At 32.4% G+C, this 26096-nt stretch overlaps 1 protein-coding gene across 1 annotated transcript; it reads right to left on the reverse strand.

Annotated features, from left to right (window-relative positions):
* Positions 1-656: 656 nt before the first annotated feature.
* Positions 657-25661, reverse strand: MS3_00005282 (uncharacterized protein). The gene is made up of 19 exons (XM_051213312.1): positions 24850-25661; positions 24247-24401; positions 24094-24211; positions 23862-24059; positions 23633-23808; positions 23472-23598; positions 21575-21714; positions 20387-20573; positions 19042-19131; positions 16792-16944; positions 14301-14409; positions 13544-13732; positions 11555-11764; positions 10482-10606; positions 6982-7120; positions 5735-5935; positions 4834-4996; positions 3920-4012; positions 657-2728 (listed from the first exon to the last, which is right to left on the reverse strand). Exons 2-19 carry the CDS (start codon positions 24295-24297, stop codon positions 2618-2620), a joined length of 2580 nt encoding a protein of 859 aa, XP_051069277.1. The 5' UTR covers positions 24298-24401; positions 24850-25661; the 3' UTR covers positions 657-2617.
* Between the last annotated feature and the right edge of the window lie 435 nt (positions 25662-26096).

Raw genomic sequence — 26096 nt, forward strand, 5'->3', positions numbered from 1 at the left:
ATCCATATAAGATTTATGTAAATTTCTTCATATGACTGAATTTTATTCTCAAATTCAAATCACACACCTCTATATAGCAGTTCACAACTAAATGAACGGAATAATGAATGAAAATTCTGGAAATTGTACTTCTACTGGGTATTAAAATAGGATTGTTATATTCAAGTTTAATGACAGGGAAGTTAATTCATAGCCTATAAATATAAACATCTGTTGCTTTGTTTAACGAGATATACTTGTGTGGCCCTTGAATTTTGTCATCATTTAGATCAGACGATGTCGCCGAAAGGGCTCTCCACTTTAGTGGCCCGAGTTCTGACTCCAATTAGATCGTATGAATGTTTTTTATCGCCTATCCTCGTATATAATCATCTACTTAAATCGCGTTAGTCAGTAACGGAATTAAACAAGTCAAATAACGAGAATGAACTTTTGAATACATATATTTCGTATATAAAACGAATAGAATAGAGAGAAGAGAAACGACGCAGAGTCGAGCTGGCTGGTAAGCCAACTCCCATTTAACCAAGCGTTAATCAATATTTATAGTTACACAAAAGTAAGTTACAGACATGTGATGAATAATGGGATAAGAAGTGTACACACACCTACGCGCTCATATAAAAACAGTCAAGATTGATAAGCGAATAATTAACAAGGTCAGAATGTGACTTAGGTAGAGTGAATAGATTAGGCTGTCTGAAAGCTAGAATAAAGTATATGGGCTTAACATAATGACTGACACTACATACTTCTTGATGATATTTTCAGTGAAATATAAGTTCCTTGAAATCATAAACTTCTTGAGGATACTGGACTTTGGTACTGAGGTACGAATTTGCTCCTATACGCGTCTGGTTTTCATGATAAGCGTTTCCTATTTTTATGCCGACCAAAGATGTAAATGATCTCAGGCTCCTTTGTCTTCTTAATTATTACATTCATTTTAGTAATGTAGAGGTAGAGATTGTCTAACCTGATTGCTGAAGTTTCTGTTGGACCAGCATAATTTGGCTTGAATGGTCTACTGAGAGACTGAGGCGGCTGGGCGAGAGATCTTCGAACTTATCTTTGTGGTTGGTTACGCGTTTATAAGGACGGTAAATGACTCCAAACGATGTAAGCACTAAATGCTGGTCTGTTTGACCTGGCAAATGTACTTCTGATAGCAATAGTTTCGCCCAATGTTTCTTGCTGTCCCCGGATAAATGCTTTTACTTACTTTTTGTAGTTCCGCCATCTTTTAACATTTTGGATAGATCATATTCCGAAAATGATAACCTAGGCAAACTGCTTAAAACTTAAGTAAATTGTCGATTGAAGATAGTCCGTCGCTTTTCTTTCTCAAGATACTTATATTTTAACTAGAATTACTGGTTCACAACAATTTGTCTAGTGGTTTGAAAGTACTTCAGTTAAAACGACTTAGAGCAAAGTGATGAGAATTGTGTACTGAAACTTCTAAAAAGCTGTCACTAGTGCTTAATTTTCTAATTCATCGTACGTGGATATTTGTTCATTTCAAAGATAGTTTTCATCGATTGGCGATCCAAAGAGAAATATTGTTTGAAACCACTCAGGAGGCAGCGAATGATATTTTTTAAGGAGATAAATGCCCACGATAACAGACCAAAAAACCTTCCAGTGCTTATAACTAGTTTGATTAAGTCAATTAATTTAGTTTATTACCTTACCAACAGGGTAAAAATAAAAAAGAGAGTGAATAAGTGACGTGGTAAATGATAATAATGTAGATTGTTTGGTCGTTAATCGAAGCGTGAATAGAATTTTCAGTAAATATCGTCATTTTCATTTTATTTGTGTGTGGGTTGTGATACTGTTCAGGTGCCCAGACTGAAGCAGGTGGTTTTCTTAGGTGGCCACACCCCGACCCTTTGACCTAAAGGTCTGACTCACAAGGCAGTGAAGCATCGTGAGAAGATGCAGTCCCATAGTAGCCGGTGACCAATAATTGGTTCATACGCCATTTCTTCCTTCAGGATACTGGAGCCCATATGCACCATTGGTTCGAAATCAGGGTTTCCCAACTCCCCTAGGTGGATCCTCCATATCCACTAACCCGGTAAAGCGCCGGACATTCGCTTTTTGTCCTCTCAATTTCGTAAACAACATCCCAGCCACGAGAAGGCAATGAGTAGGACTTCCCTGGTAGAGGCTATATGCGCGTGGTCACGTGAGAGCATTTGGAGAGGGAGAGCGAACTCTCCCCACTGTCGGCCGTATCAGGGCATTTGGAGGCGCATATATTTATGGTGCCCCCTCGTACCAATATTTATGTGTTCAAATAAATAAAATAATAAATTACAAACAGATCATAACTGTTCTCTCAGCTACTTCTGTTTAATATACATTGAATGCTATGATTACATTACCAAATCAGTACAAAACTGCTTTATGCATAGAGAAGAGAAAACTGTATGTTTTGTAATTAAATTTATTCACTAATAAAAGACTTTGTTGAATGATGAAGAATCTGGAGTAGTTGAAGTTAATTTACATGAAAAAATACACAAGTTCTGAAGGAAGGTAAATTCTATTATTATTATTATTATTATTATTATTATTATTATTATTATTATTATTATTATTATTATTATTAGCAGGCTATACTAGTGTACTCTAATGCTTCACTTGTAGACGATTTTAATAACTTTCCGGGTTCAAACATTAAATCCACAACATATAAATCTCTATACGTTTGAGATTTCTACAAAAAAGCAACAAAGGTTTTTGAAATTAGTCATTCAAGCAGTTGATAATGGAAAAAATGGTAAAAAACAGTTAGCCGACAAGTCAGAGGTTAATCAATTAAAAATTTAAAGATTGAGACAGTGAATTAAATTTTCTAAAAACTTCACACGTAACATCTTTTAGGATGAAGATTTCCCTTAACTTCACAGAAGATTTTTCATCATTTACTGTTTGTGATTTTCAAACCATACAGTTCAGCTTGATTTTGCCCATCCTGACTGGTCTTTTTTATCTCTAATTTTGATTCGAAAATAGTCAAATATTGTGATAGCTCATATGCCTTATAATGTGTATAAGAACAGTCTACGTACTCATATTTTTTCATCAGTACTTAACAGAAAGATATTCACTGTTCATTGAATAATTCCAAACAGAAACTTAGTCATCAGAAATAATATAGTTGAGTGACCAACTTATAGATAAGTTGAAAATTAATTTAACCATTTCATTGTCTGATTAAGCTAGTTAAATTTGGATTATCTGAAAAGTTTACTTCCATAATAACTGTCTACAAATACACTTTAAGTGAAATTCAATTACTGATAACAATCGCTAAAGTTTAATACTGGAAAACACAAACCGGTCATAAAAGTGTGGTGTGAGATTTTGAAATAGTTTGCCAATTGACACAAAGTGTAACTGGATTAATAATCAATTAGATTTAAGCTTGTGTTTATTGTTATTATTACCGATAAATATAAACAAACAGTTAGTGTAAATCAGAAATCACGTTAATAATTACTTATTTGATGTATGAAAAAGATATTTCTGTAAGCTCAAAAAAAAAATTAATATCTTTTTTTAAATTCTAGAACGTGGACTGTTTTTGAAAGCAACCTAACCTGTGAACTAATTGCTCATGCTTCGAGGAACACGATTAATAAAAGTCAATAAGGTAATCGATCACTGAATCGTAACTAAATATTATATTGCGAATTCCTTTGTCATGAGTTTGTGTAATTAAGTGAATAAACAGCTTGGGACAGTGACCAATTCATTTAAGTTGTTAATCAGATATCTATGACTAAATATTAAGAATCATAAAGTGATATAAACTTTTTGTATTCATAGTAAACTGTGAATTTTTCGTATAATTCCGCTAATTCACAATGCTTCTTTCATAGAAAACATTTAAAATTTAACCTACTGAATTTTCTGGTTCTATCAGGACTTCATTAAATGAACGTCCATATGTTCCACGTATTAAATTAGTTGGTAATCCAATTCGATCAGCAAGTAACTGAATTTATTTGGGGAGAAAGAAATAATAGATAACGTAAGAGTTGTGTAGAGATCATTCATTATGAAGGTAGTTTACAATACGGACTGACCAGATAGCTAACAATCCAGTGCTCTACAATTTTTAATGGACATCTATTTGAGGACTATTTCTTCAGAACATTCTAGGATTCCCACATTTCTCTGTCAAGGTCATTTATTAATGAAAACAATAACTGTAATCTCAATATATACTTACCAATTTAATTGTAATAAATACATAATTTAAGATAAAGAAAGCAAATGTAATTGATTTATGTGACTGATAATTCACTAATTGATAATTATAGTAAACATCATAATAGATAATCTTTTTGATAAGGAGTTGTTGATAAGCTTCGAGACTCAATTCTCATACTATTTTGCAAATCGGATCTGTCACAAAATAATTATGACACATCTTTTCTGTTTACTATTTTTATTGTTACAGTTTACTGGCTTAATATCATGATTACAAGCTTCGGATATCTTTCTAGTTGATTTTACCGACGCGCACAAGTTACTTGGTAATAAGGGTAATGCATATTTTGGTTACCTGTATCCAGAGGTTTAAGTAAATCAACATTGCACTCATGGTTTAAAGGTGAAGTTGAATCTAATACTATATGTAACAAAATTTATCATCAATTGATTACCTAGGCGTAACTTTGGTTAAGACTTCAATTTATGTTGTGGTTATTGATATAAATACGTACTAAAAGTCGGATTCACTCTAAACCATGAGTGAATTGTAGCGTCAAAGAAATCTAGATGTAAATTGAACACTTGAAGTAGACTACTTACTTTAAAAACTAATGCACGTTGTAGAAATGATCCTTGTTTAATTAAACCTATTGGTATTAAGTTAGAATTCAATTGACATCGTAACTGTGCCAGAGATAATTCATTTCTTAGAGTGAATTGTTCATCTTTGTTGATTGATCCTCCATAACAAGAAGCAACAAATCTTGGGGATGTAAAACGTACAAATAAGAGAAATAATTTTATACAATAAGGAATGGTTTTTTTAAACATATGGAACTTTTAAAAATAAGACAAATTTCTGTTGATGATGATCGTTATGATTTGTACTTTATGTTGGATGAGACTCATTATGAGTTGTTGCAGAATAGATTTTACAGTTATTGGATCAGCAATTTTGTCCCAACTATTATTTTTTGTCGAATATTCTTAGAATATAAGGAAACAGCTGAAAAATGATCATTGTTGTTTCATAACTCCTTAATTGTTATCGTTAAAATTGAATCAAACTACTTTTAAAACTACTATTAGGTCGACGAAATAGTGAAATTTGTGAAATTTGCCTGAGAGTAAGTTACATAAGAAGTTATTCATAAATCATTTGAAAACAATTCAGAATACAGTTAACGTAAGAGATATCGTGAATTTCATAGATGCGTAAAACAATAACAAATATTACAATCATATTGTTATAAATGCGGTAGATAGCAGAACATAAGCTACTGAATCTCTACTTAAAAAAGATGATTTATGAGATTAATTTTAATGATAGTTATGATCGGAATTCATGGCTATTAGCCAAATCTAAATGTGAAAAAGATATACGCTATTAATTATGTTAAAACAAAACGAAACACTTATCCAAAATTTCACTACTAGATGGATTACTTTACAAAAGACAAATTTACAAAATATTGAATAAGCAACTTTTAATTAAACCTACTCTCCTAAAGATTTTATTTGCTCTTTTAATTCACTTATTGACGTAATTTGTTTAATTGCAATATTTAACCAATCATGTAATGTAGAATCAAAAGGATATTTCATTTCATTGAAATAATTTAAATCATCTTGTTTCAAATCATCAGTTTTGGCATCATTCGAATCTTGTGATTGTAAATAATCTGACGATGAAACAATATCACTATTATTAAAGATTAAAGACAAAAAACACATAGTTTTACCAATTCTAATGATAAAATCTTATTCAGAAAAAGGTTTTATTAAATGACACTTCCGTCTTATTAAAAATGAGAGAGTAAGTAGTTAGAAGTAGTTAATAGGCATTTATTTTACTCTACAATAAGAGAAGTGATTATCCAAAACTTGGTGGTGACTCTAATATTTATCTTATTATCTTACGAAATAGAACATTGTCGAAATGACCTACGAAACAATTAGTTAGGAAAGTTTATCAAAAAAAAATTTATCTTACCAGAATTAAATCTAAAAGAGACAAAATTTCCAGTATTTCTGCTTTATTATGTTCATATGTAAATTTGAATTGGATTTAGTTTTGACTTTTGGGCTACTTTTATATCAATATTCCTTTTCTATGACTACAAACAACGGTTTGTAAATTAAAACTGATGTAACCATAATCATCAGTATCTTTAACTGAGACAGAAATAAGAAGTATCGCTGAGTTCAGATTTCTCACTTCATAGTATGAAAGTGTGATTCCAATAGATTAGTGTTGTGTCTATAACCATATAACTGAGTAATATTAAATCAATGTCCTACGAGAGCATGTTATTTTGAAAGTTGCAGATTCACCCTGGTAATCAGTGTCACAGTGTTTTGCAATTTTCTATAATGGTTAGTTATAAAATTTAAAAAAATCAGTAGCATAATAAGTTGTTATTGGTCCACAGAACGGATTCTTCTTTTATGAATAGAATTAAAAGTAAATTCACACCATGCAATATTCGAAGCTAATTTAGTACAAACTTGTCAACATATTGGACCTACGATTTAGGCTGAAAACATATGTCTAAACTAGTTACAATTCATAATAAAAATATTGGGAGAATAAAAGTATATACTAAGTTGTGAAAAGTTTTTGTGAATAAATAGGATAAAAATCGAATCAAACTAAGTTGTTATTGAGTATGAGATTAGATTACTGAAAATACGAATGAATGTGTGAAAAAAAAATTTAAACAAAAAATCTAACTTCCAGATTCTGACCATTTTTGTAAATTTATTAAAAATATTGGTCGACGGTCATTCACTGATTGTTCATTATATTCATCCAATGTTAAAAATTGAGATGGATTAGTTATTTGACCAGGATCATAAAATAAATCTGGTATATGATCAACAAAATCTGTTTGAAATAAGAAGTAGAACATTATCACCTCAAAATATTCCGTGCTAATTTAATTTAATAATATTTTCTCCATTAGATCAATTTCTTAAAAATAATAAAGCTCATATTATAATGAACTGAATAAGAATAATTTAAGTATTATGTATAGTTGATGGTCAGTCAGTTAGCATGAATAACTTAGAAACGAGTATACACTCCTGTTGGTTGAATCTGACAAATCATTTTGGCACAATAACATGAAATTGTCAAGGTAAACTTAAAAGTTGTCGAAACAGTAATAGTATCATTGGTAAAAAGATTAGCCGTAGATAACGTTATTTGAGTTAAGATAATCTCAGACCTCAAGATCTATTACAGAACCAACAATGAGAGCATCAGCACCAATTCGACTGATCCTTAGTTGTCTTATGCGACATTTCCAACATTAGTCAAGATAACCGCTGATAGTCTGTAACTAATGACATGGCTCATGCCAACAGCCAGTTGCTTTATGAAGTGATACCACGCTACTCCAAACTTTTTTCCAACCTGCTCCTATACCAGGAATTATTGCTCTTCAAGGTGGAAGACGGTTGACCATACGTAATTCCAACATCCTGGAATGAAGCGACTGTCATTCCCAATCTTTGAAAAAGGTCTACACCATTTACGCAACAACTGATGTGAGGAGTAAATCTACTTCCGACTGCGTGCAAACTATTGGCTTTCATCGGAGTTTGCAGATTATTCAAGGCACATGACAAACTAACTAACTGATTCTCGTTCTGACTGTGGATGTAGTGATCACATCTTCGCTCCCCGCCAAGGCTGGAGCACCACCATACTTACTGATAGCTAACAATAGTGGAATTTCTTGAAGTCAGTGTTGCCTTTGATTCAATGGAAAGGACCTTCATCTGAGACTGTCTGTTGAGGACGAGTATGCTTGCGAATCTCATTAAAATCTTGAGGGTTCTGTACACAAGCACCACAAGCAGAGCGAGGGCTTACAATCACCTCTCCACTGTCTCATTCAAGTAATGGGATTAAGTAGTTACCCGATTTCTTCAACTTTGCCATCGATGACTTTCCACAAACAGTTCTAGTAGAATAAGGTAGTAGTGGTGCGGATCCGTTACCTGAAGGAAAACGTTCCTACCTTGAGTATGTGGAGGAGATTATCTTACTGTGTGGTGATGATACCCAAGTCAGGCAGTCAGCGTCCATCAGCATAGTATATACTTTTCACCTTCTAAATACAAAGTACGTTTACAAGACTAGTAGAATCCTGCGGCTGCACTTTTTCTTTGAGGTGAGGCAGTAGAATTAATCGGAAGTTTCATGTAATTGGATAGTTGTATAGGCGTTGGTGGTGTCGTGAGTGATGAAATCAGTCTACACATAATGAGAGTCAGAACATCTTATACTAGCCAGGGTCCTCTTTGTAGCCGTTGTGATATTATTCTGACTGTAAAAGATCGGGCTTACTCTGAGCTGATGAGAGTAATTCTGCTCTATATTTGTGTGAACCAATTTCTCTGGGCGGAGTATGTTCGGTGACTTTCTTTGTTCGATAATCGTTGTCTTTAAAGGATTGCTGACAACTGATAGAAACACAGTGTCAGTGGTACAGAGGTTCGATAACATATATTCTGGCACAATTACGATCATTCGGTTCGTGTCACCATCTTGAAACAACGATTCCCGTTGCTTAGATATGTACTATGAATGTATTCCCAACGAATTCCATATCGTGCATTGCTTGTCAACTCTGGAACTCGTTGGAAAAAAATGAGTAGGTGATTAATTTATTGTGGGAGTCAAAGAGATGATGCAACTCAATGGTCCGATATGCTATTGGATATTACATAGAATAGAAGCCAGTACCAAGCCTGTTGTAGTTTTCTTCCTCTTTGTTCATAAAAGTTAAAGGAACCTTATGACTGAAAGAATTCTTACTGATCGAAATATTTTTAAATAAACATCTTTCCTATTACAAAAGATTCTCGTTCACCTACCCCTCATTTATTTATTTCTAATTAAAATAATCCGCCTTCCCATATTTCTTAAAAATGTCATTTCCTTATGTGTAAGGCGTATAATAATTTGTTGCTTTAAATAAATGTTTTAAACAAGTAAAGTAATGACACAAACTTCAAAAGCAACGATTTGGTAGAACTTTAATTGTATGTGTGAAGACGTCCTGATTATTAAGAAGAAATGATCATAAGTTTCTAAATATGTTCACTAGCATAGAACTCGCTCAGTATATACAATTTATTCGGATTCCTGTTGTCCTCAGTATTAATGAGTTTGTGAATAACTATTACGAATTATATTTTCATGCATCAACTTAAAGAGACATATCGAACTGAAAAAATTACTGATATAATACCTGCTACAAGTTATGTATAATCCTTGTCTTTACTTAGCTCAATCATTTTAAGATGAAAAAGTAATAATCAACGGCAATTACGATTTAGTACTTGAAAATTCTGAACGTCCAGTAAAAACAGAGCCAACTATCTAAATGTTTTTTCCATATAGGTAAACATCTATTGCAGCTTATTAATTTTTTAATCGATTAGAAAAATTTACTTAAACATCACCTTATTTAGAAATGTAAGTTAATCCAGTTGACTTAAAACTAGCAGAAGTCAATTAAAGCTGCTACTAAATAACACAACTAATGATTGGATATTACAGACTTTGATAAGTATTTTAATAGAAATCTATTTGAGGCTACGGTAAAACAGATGAAAAAAACGCAGGTATGATTTAAAGAAGAAGTTTGTGTGACTCTATTCACTTTAGGTAAACCTATGATAAGTTTAGATTCACTTGGTATTGTTTGGCTTGTATCTTCCCGTTGAGGTTTAAGATTGCAATTGATCAGTCTGTTATTGGCATATGTGCATAATGTGCGCATGCCTCGACATTGCCTTAATTCACAAGCTTTTTGTAAGCAATGAGTGGATAGCGCGGTGACGTTTGAAGCAAATGGTACTGGGTTCGAGTCCCAGAGTGAACATCAACTCCGAGACGCAGGTACATCCAGCTGACGAGTCCCAAATAGGACGAAACGTGTGTCCTGGATTCCACTGCTAGCTAATATCCATCATTGCTTATGATAAGTTTAGATTGAAATAGGTGAGACTACCTTCTAGTGTTGAAAGCACCAGTTGAACATACATGGGCATAATGAAGCATTACATATATACTCAGCTGATCCAAAAATACTAACATATCCACACTGTCTGTCAATGATAGATATCAGTCCAACTCCTGTAAAGAAGCCTACGGATACTTTTTTAGTGTTTATTGAATAATATACTTAACAAGTGACTTTAAATAAAATATTAGAGATTTAAAAACATACCTAAGTAACCAGTTAGTGCAAATTTCGCCATTAAATTAGCGTCCAGTACACGTTTTAAAGCTAATTCAGTAAAAGCATTTTTACGTGTTATAGATTCATTCAATGTTTGTAAAATAGTTATACCACTAAAATTTGAGAAAAAAATAAGTCTTTAATAAACTATTGAGCAAATTTGTGGAATATTAGTTTACTGCAATAATCTTGAATAAAGAAACAGTTTAACTAATGAAATATATGATTGAATTAATTACAATTAGGAACTTAATGAAATATTAGTAATCCGAAATGTTTGCTTTGTTAGAATAAATTTATAAATTTAAAGTGATTATGGTTTATCTCAATGGTTGAGATCATGAGTCAATTGAAGCTAAACCACCATGGAAAACCTGGAAGCACTGATCGGCCGTTTCGTCCTATCTTGGGACTCCTCAGCAGTGAGCATCCAGGGCCTATCCCTTCTGATATGAATTATGATTTATGTTGTGAATCCTATTAATCATTCAGTATTTGTACAACATCCTACTTGAATAACAGTCGGTAATGTTGATTTTATAAAGCATGAACAATTTAATTTGTGTATTTGAACCTAAATTAACAATGACTTAAAAGTTATAGTGTAAACTATTTCTTGTAGCATAATTCGTTATACCTGAATACAAAAAATGAATCGTAAAGTTAAAATAGTCAATAGAATTCCATACATCTTGTTTCTTTAATAATCCTGAACAAAATTAGAGTAATAAGATTTACACTACCACTGTATTCCAAAGGATATAATGAAACGACGATGAATGAATCACCAAACCTCAAACAAAAGTGTGGCTCAAAATTCAGCTATCATTTATGTACAGTAGACTAAAATGAACAGTTTAAAAGGCTTAATATGTAAGGGAAATTATTTTAAATTGATTTCATTAGATTGTGGAACTCTCATCTCCAAATAAAGATTTTCGAAATACTTTGCTTTATTAGTTAAGTAACTCCATTTTTAAATGCCTGTAATAATTATTTTATTGTTGAAGGGAGCATGCTAGCTAAATAATTGCTAAATAAAGTAACAGGACCATACTTACTTTAACTGAGATAACGTTACAGCAGCTGTGTGGTCAGCTGTCAATGAAGCGATAGCCCAACATGCTGAACGACGCACATCATTATTTGTTGATTGAACTAAATTGAGTAAACTCGATAAACCTCCAAGTTGAATAAATTGTTGGATATTATGTTGTTCGGATACTAGCGAAGCCACTGCTAATGCAGCTTTAGATTGAGTTAATACTGAACTAAATTAATTTAGAAACAAAATGGTGAAATTTCTGTAAAAAATACATAACGTTTGTAATTGTGTCATGAAATTTTCTCCAGAACTCATCAAAACCATATAATTTAGTCATACTAACCAATTCTCAAGGATGCCACAAACTTTTCCAGTGGTATTTTAGACATATCACTTCAACAAGGACAGATTATTGCTTGTTAGTATTGTTTGTCATCGTCCTCGAAAGTGATGAAAGCTAAATATACGTACTAATCATTCTATATAGAACATTATTTATCAGGAATAACCTAGCGGCAAGCCTTCCAAAAACATATTTTGTTTAAAATTCAGTCACAGGTGAAGCATGCTCAAATAGTTTCTGTTATGTTAAACGACTTGTCATTTTTTTGACACTTCTGACCACTACATTTAACTTATTCGAATAACTTTTGTCTGTCGATAGTACTACTTAATTATATTCAGTAACTAACTTCATTTTCAATCATTTTGGTTACGTCCTACCGTTTCTGTATGGTAGTTTTAAGTGTCTACCCGTGCTTGTAACATTCATTTAATTTATTATTGAAGTTGGAACTTATTTATATTCTGGACACAGGCACTGCCATATCCTATTTTTGTTGTAAATAGTCTTTAAATAGCTATTCCTTTGGTTATATACCGACTTGATAATAGTCGTAGACACGTCACGAAATGAGGTTTTTAATATCTTGGATATATTTCCGTAATAATAATAATAATAATAATAATAATAATAATAATAATAATAATAATAATAATAATAATAATAATAATAATACCGTATTTCAAAAAAAAATCTTTTTGATTTCAGGTATTTACGTGTGACTCAATAACTGGGTCAGAAGCTTTGGTCGAAGCAACATAATCAAAAATGTATTTCTCTAAACCTCAGCATTTGATTCACTTGGTATTGTTCACTTGAATTTTCCCACTGATGTTTTGGACTGTAATTGATCAGTCTCTTATTGACATATGTGCATACTGTGCGTATTGCCTCAGTATCGTCTTGATTCACAAGCATTCTAAACAAAGATGGATAGTGGCTAGGAGTGGAATTCACTGGATTTCATCTTTGCTCAGCATTTAATGTTCAAGTTATTGAATTTTAGCCAGCTTCATATCTATCACTTTACGAATCTTGAAACTGGGACAGATTAGAAAGCAGTCATATGGTCGATGTACTAGTTGAGAATTAGGAGGGTGAACAAAGTTCATATACTTATTTGAATTTGATTTGAGTGTTACAGAAACTGCTGGAAACCATACTGAATTGTGAACAAGACCGATGCACGTTACCCTCCAGAATTCACTAGAATCTAACCATACACATTATCTGGCTAAAGATGTCCTAATAATTTCCTTGCAAATACTTAACTTATAGGAATAAACACTGATACTAGCAAACACTGATTTGATTACCATTTAGGATCTTTTCTAAGTAATCAGAATAGCTCTTTTCGTTAGTGAGACAATCGGATAATTTTAGGTTGCTTAAAATGCACATAAATAGTAATAGTTTGCTAAGTACTATTTTTCACATATACAAGACAACTATTGTCTACTGACGCTCCACCATCAAATAAAATATAAGGTTCTAGGGATAGTCATTATAATTGTTGATGATTTGTGTATCATCAATACAAGCTCATTTCTATTATAATGTTGGCCTGATTGATCATATCACTAAGAAAAAATTATTTCACATAATGACAAATTTATTTTAAAGATTAAGATGTTTTGTTTTTACAACAAATAATAAACTAACTTTGAATTTAGAGTTGGTATCAATAACTTGGCCGTTATTACATGTAAAACCTTCGGTCGAGTAGTTTCTTCAGTAGCCAAATTCGTCAGTGCAATTAATCCACCCACTGTAATTAAGTCAACTTCAGGATCACCTATATGTAAACAACTAAGCAATGCCTCAAGCCCTGAATTTCGACTTGCAACCTCACTACAAAAGAAAATTAAAATGAAACTAGTATCAATACAATGAATTATATTTATACATAAATTGTGTGGTTTTGAATTGGGAAATACAAAAAGAGTTGCTGGAGGACATTTTATCTGCAACTCAGAAAAAGTGAACAAAAACACAGATTATAACCAGACATATAACTACCAGAAAGGATAAGCAAACTATTAAGCTTAAGTATTTAAAATAAGGGGAAATGGAAAAATCATCTAAATCATATTATTTAGTTTGAAAGTACATTCTCATGACTTCTGTCATAGATTCTATCCATATTGAGGATATCGACCCGAAAAGTTTGAGGCTAGTTCAGAACAACACTTGGTTACTCGTTATTTTGGCTTTATGATTTAATTTAGCTACTTTATAAGCACTCATAACTTTGTACATAATATAATTTAGAGAAAGAAACTGTTAAATAAGGCATCAAACAAGTAAAGCCTCTACGGGATCTTAGTATCTAGGTATAACTAACATGCACACTAATTTCAAGCCAGAACATGATCAGATATAAAATAATGTGTAAAAGCGTTCAATTTAAACAAGTTACCGACAAATTGATCCATTTCCAGTAGTCAAAGCAGATAATGCTGTAGCTCCAGCTGATTTGAGTTCACGACGATCGCTCCGCGTCATACGAATAAGTAATTCCGGTCCACCTATGTATGTTAAAGACGGAAAAGTTAAGTAGCAAAAGGTATCATTTATATTACCTAGTTTTTACTAATAAAGGAACCTAACACACCCATTTAATCTTATTCACTGTTCAATTATATGATTCTTTCGTGTTTGATTTCGGTTATTTTTGAATATACTACGGATTGGCTAAAATAATATATCCATTTCACTGGGTTACCAAGTTACTTGGACCGCCTGTTGGTGATCCGTCGTCAACTTCTATTACAGGTTCTCTGTTTCTTACATAACCAAACTAATAGGGAATTAGTCTATATCGCAAACAGTACCTAATAGTTTTGCTCCTGAAAATCAAGGATGAAAATTCATTATAAATTATGATGCAGTTCATTTATGAAGTCCTGATCAATGTACTCTGCATTCAGTCATAATTTTTATGTAAAGATTAGTAATACCAACAGTTTGCTCAAAGTAAATGAAGTAGAAGGAAGTGCTAAATTGTAACTGAGCGGTTAAAGGACAAGTGCCTTAATTATTAATTCGCTGCTTCACAAATTTCGTGGACATCACTATTTTTATTTGAGTAGTGGTGATTTAACTCTTCTTAAATGATGAATCAATCCAATTAATCAAAATATAAGTATGTTCTGAAACATTACTATCATTTAAAATTTTTAGAATTGAGCACTACATCATTTCTAATCACACTTTTCCTAACTCAATAAAATCTCCTCCCATTTATTCTTCGTGTTTTTGGTAAATAGTTGACACAGTTGGATTACGCAGGAAATTAGTAAGAAAATCTACAAAATGGTCGCAGTACTTCCCAACAATGAATAGGTAGGTTTCATGAATCCTCTCAACTTCCAGTCTAGAAAATCTTCTATAAAGAAAAGAACCTGTTTCTATAGGGTTACACTGAGAATTCGGGAAAAAAGTAATGAAAACGTCCGTATCACCGTAACCGATTCCAAGCCAACTGGTTTAATACTATCACGTTGTAAGATCCCTATAACTGTCTAGAGAACTCAAAACCGAATTGTCTTTGAAAATGTCTGGTATGTAAGAACGAAATTCTCAATAAATATTTTGAATGAAGACGGAAATCCTGCATATGTCACAAAGTGTGTTGTATTTTATACAACTTTTAAGATTTAGAGAAGCTCAAAACCAATCATCGAATGACCATACACTGTGGTTTATTGCCGTATACTAATGGAAATACAGTAGATTAAAACAAACAGTGAATTACGTAGGTCACGTTCCTGTAGTATTTTAATTTAAGTGAAATGCTTAATTTAGTTTCAATCAAATTCAGTCTGTATACCTCAGTAGCGACCATGGTTAAGAATAGCAAAATTCTAAATATTATTAAAATGTTGAATTTCGTTGTTTTATGTAGATAACGGCATTTGCGGAAAAATTAGTTTTAGAAATATGTGATACTTAATGCCATATAGTTTAGATTTACACTTTGAGTAAGCATATGATAAATTTATTATGCGGTTCCAAAAATATTGATATATAGAGTGGATGAGATATCCGTGCTAATGAATATGATTGTTTCTGAAAAAAAACATGAAAAGTTGAAACTTTTTGTAGTTGGGTTACTGAAACTACTAGTTTCCAAAAATGATAAGGTGTATTGAACTTAAAAATGAAACATATTAAACGCCAATAAACATTATGTTGAAGCATGAATTTCTGTGTAGTCGAATTTGTGGTGACTTGTCCATTAAACTTTTCCATCTCTTTCTTAAATAACCTGCCTTTTTTCAATCTGTAAATCGCTTCTTTATTAAACAGTTAGACTAGTAAATTTTATAGTTGTATCAATATGTGTTTACTGTAGACACTGGTCATGACAACATTTCACAAAACAAAAATAAACTTACTTTAACACTTATGACAATTATCTTTAGGGTTGACAATAAATATAAACAATAAAGTTTTAAGTAATTATTATTTTATAATCTATTAGTTCGCGATCTGTTATTTCCTTTGAACTTTTAAGTTAAGGTTTACCGAATCGTGCAATCAACAAACATATATCAAAAATATGTGAAAATATTATTAATGGAAGTCATTGTTTAGTTCCCCATTGATTTTCTCTATATATTTACATCCATTAACTAATTGGCTCATAATAATCCCTTTAAATATTCTCTTTCAACTGCTACATGACATACTATTACGTAATGTAGGTACTCATTAGATTGATGTTATCTTATTACGATGAATGTTTCTAAGTTTACAAACCATTGTCCTATTGATTGAAATCTGACTATTTTAAATGCAAATAAATATTTACAAATTGTTTTTATTACTGTAAATAAATGTTTTGATGATTTCAAAAAAGATAATCCTGTTCATTATGTAATATTCATATTCTAATATGTATTCACCTAATTCAGCTATTCTATCCTGACATACTGAACTTTCTGACAGTATAGCAATAACTTGTGCTGATGCAGCTCGTACACCTTCATCTTCATGAGATAATAGTGATACTAACATCCTTTCAACATCTGCATCGTGTAAAATTTTCCTTGTTTCTTCTAAAATAAAATGGAAAAGACAGATTGTTTTAAAATCAAATGCAGTGAAAAAAATAATGAATTTTTTTAGAATGACAAAAATAAATAACAAATTGTAATACCTAAAAAAGTACTGAGTGTACTTAGATTGCTATTAGAAAGAATCAAAATATAAGAGACTAAGATAGAAAGGATGGATAATGACATATGATAATGTAAATTAGGCTAAACTTCACATATTTATGTGTAAGAGAGTAAATGTAAGTTCTATGATCTGCTATCTTAAACAGTAGGGTTGTCTATACAACATTCAGGAAATATTTAGTTGCTCACATTAACTGTTCCGACAGTCTGTATCTTACTGACTTTCTTATTTATGCTATCTGGTCTGTTGTTGAGCATTTACTCAGTGTAGCTTGATCTAATTCATTTAGGATTGTACGTTAGAGCGACTTATATATGTCTAACAAATTATGTAGAGTATGCTACTTATATAGACATATATAAATAGTATGTAACACCAATCGCAAGTGGAATGCCTGGCAGCAGATGATGGTAATGAATTTAACAGGAAGGAAATCTGAGAGCAATCGAAATGACAAGAGAATTAGAGGAATCATGGAGTGTGTAAAGGACAACTCAAAGAAGATGTGTAAATGATGTATCCAATGTATGATTTTCATATTTTACCAACCCATTGTGTGATTTTGTGTTAAACATTAAGTTAGTTAGTCCAACTAAGTATTTGTTCATTACAACTATTCTGTTTACTTGGTTTACACAAGTTTTTAACTTCATAAACTGAATTGGTTTTCTCCTGGAAAATTATACTTAACACCATTTCTCATTTGAGGTTTTTATACGCATGGTTGTATAGTATGGAAAAAAGCATGTAATTTATTAAACAGTTGACAATTGAAGAGCATAACTACACCCCCCCTTAGACGATCATTTCTATTAGTAATCAAGTCAATTCAGATACCACTTCAATGTGTGACATGCAGTTTAGTAGCTAGCCTACGATCAGTGTAGTAAAATGCTACACAATGAAACATACGACCAATAAATGCATGTAGCATGCTTTAGCAGAATAAGCTATCAATATTTGACAGTTTTTATTGATGAAAAATCTCTGAAAAAACTGTCATGTCTGTATACTTGAGCTGTTCGTGAGAGGTTGCAGTGAAAAGTTTTGAAGACCGTCACCAAAACTAAATAATCATAACTAAAAATAGTGTATGTGCCCTGATGTAGTGTTTTCTGATTTTGTTTGTGTAGACATACTCTCATTTACGAACTCTGATAAAAAGAGTTATGTCAGACATGCTAAGCAAATACTCACCAAAATCGCAATATTGACTTGTCTAAATGTGGGCTCCGTTCTAGGATTGAAGGTAAATTAGAGTATTTTAACAGAACCTGCGTTAGATCAATAACTGTTGCCTTTCAGGATGTTGAAAATTGGTAGCTCCAGATTCTGACTGTTATGACTCAAAGTTCAATCATATTTTATAGTTATAAATTTACTCACTTCCTTTTAACTGATATCCTCTTTCTTGTGAGCATTCGAACCTAATTTTAATGACCTTTTATCAAGTAAATACACTGCCTTCAGTTTTGTTTAGTCAATTAAATGTAAAGGAAAATAGGCCTACTTTACACTGATTCATCGCTGTATAGTAACAGACGTCGTGCTCATCAAGTCTCCAACACAGATAATGACCTGTTGGTCACATTTTAGTGCAACCACTAATCTAGATATCGTTAGCACTGTATCTGCGAACATATCATGCTAATGAACTAGAATCGCACAGGCGATATATCGATTAATTTGGGACTGAAGATAATTCTAGGCTATACAGTGAGGTATGTCACAGAAATTTCACGGATATTAACATAAATTCAGGATCAACTGGAAATAGTTGCCAGTTGAGTGGCTCCTTAAATAAATAATATATAAAAAGTCTTTTATAGTAAGTCTTAAATACGAAATATGAGAACTTCTAATCATACAGGTATAATTAAATGCCGTCCTATAATTGTAGAACAGAACTAATAAAAATGAAAGCATATTACATTGTCGATAATAAACATAAATGACCTTTAATATTAACTAACCTTTACATGCAGCTCTCATAAGTGCATTACATGTGTGAATTTTCGCTTCTGGCAAAGTATTTGACGGTGGTTTTTCCTCGTCTTTTTTTCCTGATCAAATAGTACAATATTAGTCATATATAACGTTTTAGAAACGATCAATACGATTGTTCTAATTTCATTCATGTTGACTTATGTACTTCACGGAACCAAAATAAACAATTCCTATAACAATTAAACTATATATGATCACTAAATAATGATGTCCTATTAGCTACCACAATTAAAAGATAATAATATGTATTTAAATTTTATAAAACTATACTTCTGAAAACTACAGAGGACTGATTAATTAGTTACAGTGATTTTGCAACACTTCAGTAATATTTAAACTGGGCACAATTCTTAGAATACATTTAAGATAGCATATTGACTCCCAAACTATATGAAGAAAACATTTTAGCTCTCCTTAATCCGGCGTACAGCTATGAAGTCCATGGCAATGAAAGCTAAATTAACTATATTCACTTCTTTGCGAAGTTCATCCTGATACGCATTCAAGCTTATATTTATATAGTGTAATGTGTCACAATTCCTACATTATCTATAAATCAAATTGACGAACGGTTATCAGCCTTGTTAGCAATAATAAAAATTCACAACTAGATAAGAATGTTCCCACTAATGAAATCTGATTTCAACCCAACTATATACCTATTTATTTATTTGTTTATTTATTTATCTATCCACCTATATGCATATATACATATATATGCTATGGAGGTATACTTTTTATACGTTCGTTCCAGGAGTTTATGCTTAGAAAATAAATTATTACTGTTCAATAGTAATAGTTGTTTGCCAACCATATTAAATCAAGGCATTATATAAATAATTGTGGTAATTCATCCTTAGAATTGTGGGTAAAAGTAAAAACCTTTTATTGCATAGTATTTGCTATCCACAGGTTATGATTGCTTAGTTTTATAGAAAAATAAATAAACTTATTTTTGACTACTCTTTAAGTATATAAACTCCTAAACAAAGGGGTAAATTTTCAATATTCACTCGGACGCTACAGTTATTGTGATAAACACTCCGGTCCTTGGCTTGACATAAACTTCACGTTCTAGGATATGGATTATCAATCCTCGAAATATCTAAGATAGTCCAAAAACCTAAGTCTGATATAAATTCCGTATAAGCTCTAAAGCTACGAATTAATTTATCTTTTGTTGTTAAATTCTACGTGAGCAAGGCACTTTTGCAAAAAAATATTGATAAGAATTGACTGGGTAAAAGCGAAAGTTCCTCTTTTCTATTCTCTTTGGCTTTAAGTAATTTTATAAATCGATTTTTAACATACCATCCGGTTCTCCTTTGCTGCTTTTTTTCTTATCACCTTTCTTAGGACTAGGTTTCCTTCCTTTAGCGTTCTTGTCTTTATTTTGCTGTTGATTCACAGAATTGACTTTAATATCACTTTCATTATAAACTTGACGATCAGTGATAAAATGCAATAATTTTTGAAGACTGCCTTGACTAACTAAATGCTGTGAAAAATGAACAAATGATAAATTCTTGCTAGATAACAACTGCATTGCTAAAACCTCTTGCAAAGGGAACAAATACAAATGACGATTTAAGTCTATGGTAGCTTTTTGAAGTGTCCTTCTTGCAAACGGTGGACTTCAGTAAGCTTCTTACAACTTCTCGAAGTGATCTGTTTGAATAAATTATCATCACTGAAGTGTGTGTAAGCTTCCTCCACAAATTGTTTGCAAAAAGTACCTCAAAGGGCGAAATTTGACAATTATAAGGCGAGGTTAAGTTGGATGCATCAGTTGATCTGATGGCTGTTGAAATTTTTCCTATTTCAGACTATCCATCAGCTGTAAGAAACCTGATGTCTTTCAAACAGTCTATGGGGTTAGTGGGGTGTCAGATATTAGTCGATTAGGGTACTACGATCCCTGGTTTAAAAAATTCGAGATAAGTACAAACTGATCCCTATTTAAAGAAAAAGCTTATTTCGAAGGCAAAGAAATAAACTGGTTACTTGGAAAAGTACGGAAGACTGAAAGTGTTTTATTTTTGAGGAATGATATAACTGTTTTACATGTTTTCAACGAGAAATTAAGTTTTATATTTAATAATCATCTGGTTAAAATATACCAATTGACTTTCAGCAATGGACTGTTCTGAATACGCTAGTAGAGGTCGACTGAGGCTCACTTTCTGCCTTGATAAAATTGCCCTACCTTAAACAATCAAAAACTGTCGTATATATATGTAAACGCGCATAAGTAGCATTCATCTAACATACTAGCTTACAGTTATCTTTTTTCACGAACAGACTATCCTACAAATACTCTTGAGAATGTGTTACTCCAGGGTCGTTTAAGACAGAATGTCATCGCACTCCGCCTAACTTTAAGAATAAGAATATCTTAGGGTTTTCGAAATGCATTTTTCTTATAAGAACTGTTGTGAGATTAACCAAATTACAAAAATCTCACAAATAGAAATTAACTAATTATCTGGCAAAACATACCTTTACACATTCAGTATCGTCTAGTAAATTTGCAATTACTTGTAGGGCGGAAATATGTATATCGTTAAATTCCGGAACACCAATAATATCAATAAATGCATCCAATGCATTCATATCTCTTAAGGTTGTCCTTATTATACCTTTAAAAACAAATATTTTTGACCAAGATGATGACGAACACTGAAAAGCAATTAACTATTTAGAAAAAGGTTATGAATAAAATGCTAATACATACACATTTATAGAATATACCACTTATCAGAGTAAGTTAGTCCACAAAGTGTAATGTAGCGGGACCTTATTCAGTAGATCAAGGCCAATCTAAATGCCAAAGACAAAGGTAGGAGAAGGATTGAGCCGTCGTCAAGGTGGACATTATTGTATCACGGAGAATAAAATAGGACTCTAGAGTTGAGAAGCCTAGCATGATCATAGACAATATTGAAGAATTCAGATATTATTCCCAACAGAACAAAAACCTAGGCACTTGTCAGTAGCTCATGGTTGAAACATTATAAAGGTTAAAGCAAGTTCTTGTGGGCTAACGGAAACATTATGATGACCTCAAAAGTACCGTAAATGGTTTGAATAAAAGTTATATAAGACATTTCTAACGATAATGTGTCTAGGCTTTATATAGATAACAATCATTCTTGGGTCGCTACGCAATATGTTTAAAATACTGTACTTCTTTGACCCCATCAGATAAAGCTATATTATTCGCCTACTTAAAGACTGAGTAGATTTTTAATGATGTATGATACAGTTTTTGCCACAGAAAGTACTTTGTTAACAAAATATAATTGTCTGGCCTCAGTATCAACCACTCACTGAACCACTTGTTAGTCAGTCAAAGCTATAGTTGTGTCTTTGGTAAACATTTATCAGCCTAGGTTGTCTAAAGTGGTAAAATAGGCGTAGATTACAAGTATTTGATCATAGGTTTTGAATACTTGGTAAATAACCATGTATCATAAGAGAAATTGAAGTGCTTGATATTCGTCCTTTAGGCTTGATTACAATTGATTGACCACTGGGTGGTGATCGATGTCATGCTTGTCTAGTCCTTATTAGGCTTGATTGTATTGCCTAACTACCGTTCTAAAGAATACAGTGTTATAAAAATCATTTTAGAGTTTATTGTGAAGGTGATAATACTGAAGAGCAGAAAAAACATCATGATAAATAACCTCACACTTTAATATTGTGACAGTTGACTTAACTGGACGTCTTAAATGCCTGTCGAAACACAACGTACTAAAATCTCTGACAAAGAGTCGAACAATGTATCGCATCAGTGTGTTTTAATATAGCTACTGCCAATGTCGTGCTGATAAATATGCTAACTGATGTGGTCTTGTTTACACCTAAATTAAGTATTATGGTAGTGAGAAGATTTATAACAAAAATGCAACTAAAATAATATTTCAGCATAAGCATTTGGGTCAAACATACGATATCTAGGTCCATCTTACAGAAGAAATAAAACTAAAATATTATTATCACAGTTTGTATAAACGGAATTTCAGTAAGAATGCTAACAGTTGATGTGCTTGAGGATAAGAATTAGGAGTTTTTAGATGTATATAAGTAAATTGCAGATATGTCAGCATGACAGCTGGAAAGAACTTCAATGGTGTGATCATAATGCTTTGAACAACGGTTGCTATCGAACATCGACTAACATAGACGCACATTAGGGTAGGTACACTATTAGCCCGAAACACTGTTATCTGGTCAACAGTTTGAACAGAGGAATAATGTTGTTTCTCAGCAGTTTAGAAGTACCAGAACTTTTACTATGAAGTAATAGTCTCAAATTTAAGCAATACTTGAGTATTTTCAAGTATTTATAATAACTTTTCATGCCAATCATGAAGGTCTTTCAGATACTTACTGTCTTGTGCTGCTCTAGCAAATATTTTTAACACTAAATCTTGAATAACTGGATACTCCGATACCAACAATTCAATCAGGGTCTCCAGACCTTCAGAAGCTTTCAGCATTGGGCGAGCTTCAAAGTCCTTTCAGAAACAAATGAAATATTTCAAATAATACCTGGAGTAACATATGTATTATATCCAATGTATTCTTCTGTACATCTGGATCAGGTGATTTCAAACAAGGTATGATAACAGAGAAACATTTATGCTCTATAAGTTCGTATATACCAGCATATTCCAAACAAAGATGTGACAATGTCATTGCAGCAAATTCTTTCGTTGTCTCAAATTCTACATTAAAACAAAAAGTTCGGAAGATAAAGCACAGCATACAAACAACATACCTTCTGAGTCCAAAAGCTTGAGAAGATCAGTAACAATAGTTGGCAGTTTCCTAATGATAGACCTTGCAGAAGGAAGTGACGATAGAACTCCATAAACAAGTACCGCATTCCTTTTTACTACCCTATTTTCATCTCTTACTAGAGGCTGGAGGTATTCTAGAATATTTAATGATATCAGGGCTTTTTTGTTTTCGTCACCTAAATATAAATTACAAAACTAAAAGTAAACAACTTTTATTCGAAAACTTGTATAATGCTTCACAAGCTCGGGTCTTGACATCGTCTTCAGGACTTTTTAGCATAAGTACAGCTGACTCAGCTTGATGTATACCAAGTACAACCTCATCAAACTTGATTTAAAAATAAGAGATTTATTTGGTCTTACACAATCTACAGCCGATATGTCATCGCGTTTGCTTTTCTTTCCTGCCGTCATGTCAACCAGATTCCTATGTGACGTTGAGGTAGTAGTATACTTGGTTCTATCAGGTGAATACTATAGTCCTCAGGATTTACAGTGAAAAGTATGGAAACGAGAATCTAGAAACCAAAAAAAACAAAGAATAGTTTTGAGAATGATTGTACAAACAGCTCATAGAACGTTCAAGAAATCTTATAAAAATTCAGAAAAATTTTCAATAAATCTGTTCCAAAATACACCGAACAATAATCAAATTCGTCCCACAGTTTTGAAACTCAATGAAAAGATCGTCAACAACACGTGATTTGACCTGGTTGCCATGCATCTACTTTGAAAATGTATTGGTTTGTTTGAGTTTGCAAAGATTTCGGTGTGAAGGAATTGTGATAGAGGAGACTGAACAAAATTATATGACTATATTTATACTATTACAACTATATATAGTTAGAGGATGACTCGTTGAAGACGTAAAATAAGCTTAATTTTAACATCAAAAGCAATCAATCAAAACTGAAAGCAAAATCTGCTTGGAATTAAGACAGTCTTATGGTCAAGACTAGTAGTAACCTTGGAAAGATCTGTTGTTTCAAAAAATGCACTGCTGGTTGTTTTGACTCTAACAAACTAAACAAAATGCAGCTTGCTGAAAACATTGATGTTACTCGCAATTTCCGAGTTTACAATAGTTTATTTATGCCCTTTGATGCCGGAAAACATCTTGAACCTGATCCTAAGTACATATTTGAGGAATGAAAGAGACACTCAGATACTTCAATTGATATAGAATAGAGACAGGTGAAGTAGATGCGTACCCAAGTAACTGAATTATTCTAAGCTTAAACGGACTAAATAAGAGAAACCATGGGTCTAAGTCGTGTAAAATTATTGTTTATAAAGTTTATCGAACTATCTAAACATATATCCCCGTGTCACACAGCTAATACTCATTGAAGAATTGGTGAACTAATTACCGCATGGGTGGACTTGACGAAGAGCATAAACTAACCAAGCTACTACATGAAGTTGGGGAAACAAATGCTGTGTCTACCAGCAGTGTATTAGGAACACATCCTTCATAAAATCTCTTTTTTTCAGCACGTTATAGATTTTCTCTCTGCTTCTTAAGTAAGGACGCACTGGATGACAAAACGGTCCATAAATTTAATCATTCTTGAATAATAACTTCTTACTCCTTACCACACGAACTCTGAACGGTACAGTCGACTACCATGTGTCACTGAATCTAGCCAGTTATTTGAAGTTTGATGAATGATGAGGCTACTTAAATTTAACCTCAGGACGGTTTTAGTTTCAGTTTCAGTTTGTAAGGGACAGAAGACAAACTGTAATACTCCCTGAAAAGCCTTTTTGTACCTAGCATAAGAGATGGTGTCTGACCTGATAACAATACGCGGTTCATCGAAAATGTTTAACAAAGTTTATGAGAATGCATTCATCAATTAAATGAAGTCTGTATACGACATGAGACGAATAGCAAGAGTTATACGGGTACGTGTTTGCTAGTAACGTATATAGGCACATTTTTATTTACTCCCACTACATTACGGATGGTTTTCGATATGTGTGAAGTTGTGGAATTAGAAACTAAGTTTATGTGAGATGTGATGTCAGCATTATCGGTTATCGGAGGTTCTGATTTTAAAGACATAGGTGAAAATTTGGATGTGAAGATGAGGAGCTAAGTAGTGCAACTGTTAGTGTCTTGAGGCGACTTCCGTTGATCGTGAGTTTTAGTTTATACCAAAGTATGTTTATTCCTGTCAGTTGAAACTGCCTCCTTTTCTTCCTTCTTT

The sequence above is a fragment of the Schistosoma haematobium genome, chromosome 3, assembly GCF_000699445.3.
Source record: "Schistosoma haematobium chromosome 3, whole genome shotgun sequence".
NCBI classification, from domain to species: domain Eukaryota; kingdom Metazoa; phylum Platyhelminthes; class Trematoda; order Strigeidida; family Schistosomatidae; genus Schistosoma; species Schistosoma haematobium.